The 5,363-nt window shown below is 33.8% G+C and overlaps 1 protein-coding gene across 1 annotated transcript in view; it reads left to right on the forward strand.

Moving 5' to 3' along the window:
- LOC104799208 (indole-3-pyruvate monooxygenase YUCCA6) overlaps window positions 1–2,597 on the forward strand; it is a 3,974-nt gene extending 1,377 nt beyond the window's left edge. Inside the window, exons 2-5 of the mRNA XM_010521612.1 lie at window positions 1–339; window positions 1,191–1,439; window positions 1,539–1,661; window positions 1,954–2,597. Of these exons, the coding sequence (XP_010519914.1) occupies window positions 1–339; window positions 1,191–1,439; window positions 1,539–1,661; window positions 1,954–2,151 (909 nt within the window). The 3' untranslated portion in view covers window positions 2,152–2,597. The remainder of the gene's footprint in view (window positions 340–1,190; window positions 1,440–1,538; window positions 1,662–1,953) is intronic.
- The last annotated feature ends 2,766 nt before the right edge of the window (window positions 2,598–5,363 follow it).

Raw genomic sequence — 5,363 nt, forward strand, 5'->3', positions numbered from 1 at the left:
GGCGAGACAGTAGCGGCGGCGGAGTTCGACGCCAGCCTCGGGATGTGGCGCGTGAGGACCACGCGCCTCCGTGACGGAGAGGAAGAGGGGAAGGAGACGACGGAGTATGTCTGCAGGTGGTTGGTTGCGGCGACGGGGGAGAATGCGGAGCCGGTGTTGCCGGAGATAGAGGGGATGGAGGAGTTCGCCGGCGACGTGAGGCACACGTGTCATTACAAGAGCGGTGGAGAGCTCGCCGGAAAAAGGGTTTTGGTCGTGGGCTGTGGAAACTCCGGCATGGAGGTCTGTTTGGATCTCTGCAATTTCGGCGCTCAACCTTCTCTTGTTGTCAGAGACACTGTGAGTGATCATCATCATCTATCTATTTATTTTTTATTATCATTTTCATTTTCTTGGTTCGATTTTCTTGGAAAATCTCAGCGAAACAAAAAAAATCAGGGGATTTTTTTTTTTTTTGGAGTTTCTGATGTTTGGCTCTTTCATGTTTGGAGAGTTCTTTTTGCTTACAGCAACAAAAACAAAACAAAACAAAACAAAACAAAAAAGGAAAAGAAAAGTTAGTTTGGATTGAACTTGATCTTCCAACATACCTACTTCGTTATCACAGATCTTTCTCTTTTTCTATATATATGTATGTATATGTATAGGAGCATTTCACCTTTAAAAAAAAAAACATTATAAATTAAAATATTCCAACACTATCTAAGATATATTTGCTGTTAAAACTAAAATTCTTTAGACTGAATATTATTATAAATATAGTCTTTGCTTATTGAACTGTATTTCAACAAACATCTTTGTTATTGTTATTTCTCTGTAGAAAATTTAAAAAAATAAAAACAACAAGTATCATGAAAAAAGGCTGATTATATATTATATAATTACACATGTATTATCCTAATTTAGAATTAGTCTTTAACTGTTTAGGTCCTCTTCGTGGCTCCAAGTTCCAACGGTTTGTTAAATATATTTTTAAAAAAAGGTTTACCTAATTTCTTTTCTATAAAATGCATCATAAAACCCATTTTCAGATAATACTAAACTATAAAACACTCACTTTATTGGGATTCTCAGAAGCACGCGCGAAAAAAACTTAGAATCTTGTAAAAATATTATTTGTTTTCTTCATTTCAATTATTTCCCTGTATTATTTTCTAAATTTTATTTATTATTGAAATTTAATCGTGAAGGTGCACGTCCTACCACGAGAGATGTTGGGTTCTTCGACTTTTGGGTTGTCCATGTTATTACTCAAGTGGTTGCCCATCCGGCTCGTGGACCGGCTCCTTTTGGTCGTTTCCCGGTTCATGCTCGGAGACACCACCCAGTTCGGTCTTAACCGGCCCCGGTTAGGCCCTTTAGAACTCAAGAATATATCGGGAAAAACTCCGGTTCTTGACGTCGGAACGCTCGCCAAGATCAAAGCGGGAGACATCAAGGTGTGTGTATATATATATACACATGTATGGAAATTTCGATCATGATTAATTATATATGTCGGTTGAACATAAATTAGAATTGGTTTATCGATTGTGAAGGTGTGTCCGGGGATTAGACGGCTAAAACGACACGAAGTTGAGTTCGTTAGCGGGAAGACGGAGAGATTTGACGCCATAATATTGGCAACTGGCTACAAAAGCAACGTACCCTCTTGGCTAAAGGTAAACAATAATACACGTACCTTTATTTATCATTGATTAAATCCCTGTTTTTTCCTTCCTATCTTTTTTTGTCTTGAACAAAAATAAAAGATCTTCAACGTGTTTCTTGATTCTTAGTAAAATTCCCTTGAAATAGAGAGAGAGAGAAAAAAAAAACAAAATTAAAAAGGGGTTAGAGAATTTCATATATATGGGTTATATAAAATATATCATTTGCTGCTTTTTTTTTTCCTTATTAGCCGTAGAATTGATTCTCTTTTCTTTTTTTACATAAATAATAATTTTATTGCAGGAGAATAAAATGTTTTCAGAGAAAGATGGGTTTCCAAAGCAACCATTCCCGGGGGGGTGGAAAGGGGAATGCGGGTTATATGCGGTTGGGTTCACGAAACGTGGGATTCTCGGGGCATCCATGGATGCGAAGCGAATATCTCAAGACATAGAGCAGTGTTGGAAACAAGAAGTTAAACATAGCATGTCGTCCTCATGATCATGATCATGGTATATATATATATATATATAACCTCGACGACTTTGATTAATTTTCCAAATTCTTTTTTGAGAAATCTTGAAACTGCATGGCCAAAAAAAGGGAAAAGCCTCGATGATCATTCCTCGTCCTCGTCGTGGCAATGGTTACCACAAAGATGCGATTGCAAATTGGAAGTGAGAGAGTGATTGAAATTAAGAAATGGAATTGATGATCGATCATCTACCAAAGGAGGAGGGGGACCCTCACTTGCATGCTCGACGACCTACTTTGTACATCTTATATTATATGTTCTTTTTTATATATAAATATATTTCCAAGTGACATCTTTTTTATTTGTTTTTTTTTTCAATTTGAATTTCTCTAGTTAGGTATAATGACTTTGTTTCTCGGTACTCGTCCCAAATTTTTGGTAGAGGGTTGTGTAATGAAGGGTTTCTTCTTCTTCTTAATTAATTTTATTTCAATTCCTTGCATTTATTTAATTAGGTTAAGTGCGTAACAATAAATAGAGAGAGAGAGAGAGAGAAATGGGTTGCAAATTGCAATGAGTGTCTCAAGGAGATTTCATTGTCGAAATGATTTCATTCCCTAGTAGAAGTCTCGCAGAAATTGGACCACTTATTTACATAATATACTCATCAGATTTTGAAACCTTGCGCATTTAATAATTCACTGACCCTTTTTCCAATTATTGCAAAATGTACGACCGCCACATGATTTTCCCATTATTTTGAGTATATTTTCTTATACTATATATATATATATACATATACATGTGTGCGTTTGTGCATGATGATGATAAATAACGATATAAGTTATAACGATTGGATTTATACATCCCGGTTCGAATTTTTACTAACATAGTAACTCGATCGTGCATGCTTTTCATTTGGTCATCTCGATCAATCTTTAATAATATCAAAAAGGAAAAAAAATATTGTATATTATCACCACAATTATAAAAAGAACAACATCTGCAGGTGAATGAATTATATCCATGGACCCAAATGTATTGCGAAAAATTGTCAACTTTAATTTAAGTATCAACAGTTAAAGTGGTACGAGTGTGAAACGTCTCAATAATTCCATGATTTCATATGGAATTAATAATCAAATTGAATGGTTTTTCAATTGACGGTGGAAATATAATTCCAAACGCATACATATTTTCTTTTTGAAAAAAAAAACAAACTTTTATAGAGAAACTCGTGGCCTAACGTTAATTGGTTATACGTTATTACACAAAGTAGACCGACAAAATATTAAAAAAAAGGTGGGATTTATTCATTAGACGCTATTATTGGAATGCCAAAATAGATGCTTTATATTATGGCTGATTAATATTATTATTAATTGATTCACATTAGATTTAAAACAAATACCATTAGTTAAAACCCCGGAGAAAAGGGTTCTCATCAAACAAACATCACATAACTACTATGGTGGGAGTTATTACCGTTGGATCCATTTCTCATCCAAATAAATTATAAAATGGTTTTCTATATATGAACGATATAAAAATATATGGATTCGTATTTTTTTTAGTTTTATTCCCACTATAGATATTTATAAATAATAAAATAAATAGAAATTAAACAAAAAAAGGAAAAAAGAAAAGAAAATAGGGGGACAAGGATCTTATAGAAATTTTGCTTTAGGAAAAGGCAAATAAGCTCTCTCCCCTTTTGCCAAGCTGTTTGGGAAATTTTAGGAGCAAATATCTGAAACCAAATCAATCAAATTTTTTTTATAACTTTTTGTTATTTTTATTTTTATTTTTATTTCTCTTAACAAAGTTTGTGTGTTAGTGGATGACCCCAAAATAGACAAACAAATTTTGATTTTTTGCCTTTCAATCTTTTCAGTCCCATGTTTTGGCACATAAGTAAGTCCCCACTTTTCAAATCATGCCTCTGTTTTACCCCCTCTTCGTATTTTGTATTTTTTTTTAATTTTCTTTCTCTATTTTTTTCATTTAAAATTAAATAAAATCACTCGCGGTCAAATCTCGTAGATTCTTAAATTGAGATGACAGAAAAAAAAACATCAATATAAGTTGAGAAATATTCATAGCAAACGGTAATTAATTTTCAAAATTATTTATTCCGAACTAATTTACACTCTTTTACATGTGATGATACTATATTTCATTTTGTAATATTATAATTATTTAGTCGTGATTCTGCAATTCTGTTCGAACATAAGAAAAATCATATTTTGTGGATATATATCAGATATTAGCATTTAAGATCCAAGAATTTTGTGAGAAAAATAATTCAACTGAGACGATAATATATTAACATTTCATTAAAAGAAATGTGTGAAATAGGTTTTAATAAATCCCAATATATAAAACTCGGAGAAAGAAGTGGTCCTCTCTCTCTCTCTCTCTCTCTCTCACCGGTGTGATCTCATCCACAAGGTCCTAAGGAAAGAGATCTCCGGTTGATCCAACGGCTGTCGTGTATTTGGCGCTCATGGGCCAACTTCATTTGGACCATCCGATCTTTAATTCCCCCTCCCTTTGGTCCCTTCCTTTGCATTCAATTATCTTTAACGGTCTCAAATGGACAGCAATTATATTTTGAAATTAAAATAACAAAGAGTATTAAATTCACTGACGTGGAAGATCCGACGGTAGACACCGTCAGTCAACGTTGACTGGTCATCGGATCTGACCGTTCATGTTTGATGATGTGTTTGGTTTGGTTTGGTCGTTTTTTTGTTTTGATCCACTAAGGTTCCTGTCATGACATTGATTAATGATTACAACGTAATCTCGAGCATGGGAATGTCTGTCACAATAAATTGACGTGTCAGAACAAACACTCACGCATCATCATCATCATCATCCATCATCATGATGACTATTAAAAATAAAACAATGTAACCATTTTTTTTATTCAAATTGTCCCGTAAATAATTTTTTATTTCTTTTTTTTTGTGTCACTTACACGATTTCATAGTAATTTCTTTCTCTCTTTCTTTTTAAATAAAGCGACTATTTTTTGGGGCTTCTTTTTGTAATTATAAACGGCGCGCGTCTCCTAAAACTGCATCGCCGTTAAGCTTTTTCTTTATATAATATTTCGACCGTACGATGCGGTTTGTAGTTATGTATGTATACGAAGAAAATCTTTACGTGCGCGTAGATATAAAAGGTTTGTGTATGTATCTAACTACCTATATGTATGTAGATTCATATGTGC

Source organism: Tarenaya hassleriana, unplaced genomic scaffold (assembly GCF_000463585.1).
Source record: "Tarenaya hassleriana unplaced genomic scaffold, ASM46358v1 Cleome6, whole genome shotgun sequence".
In the NCBI taxonomy this organism is placed as follows: domain Eukaryota; kingdom Viridiplantae; phylum Streptophyta; class Magnoliopsida; order Brassicales; family Cleomaceae; genus Tarenaya; species Tarenaya hassleriana.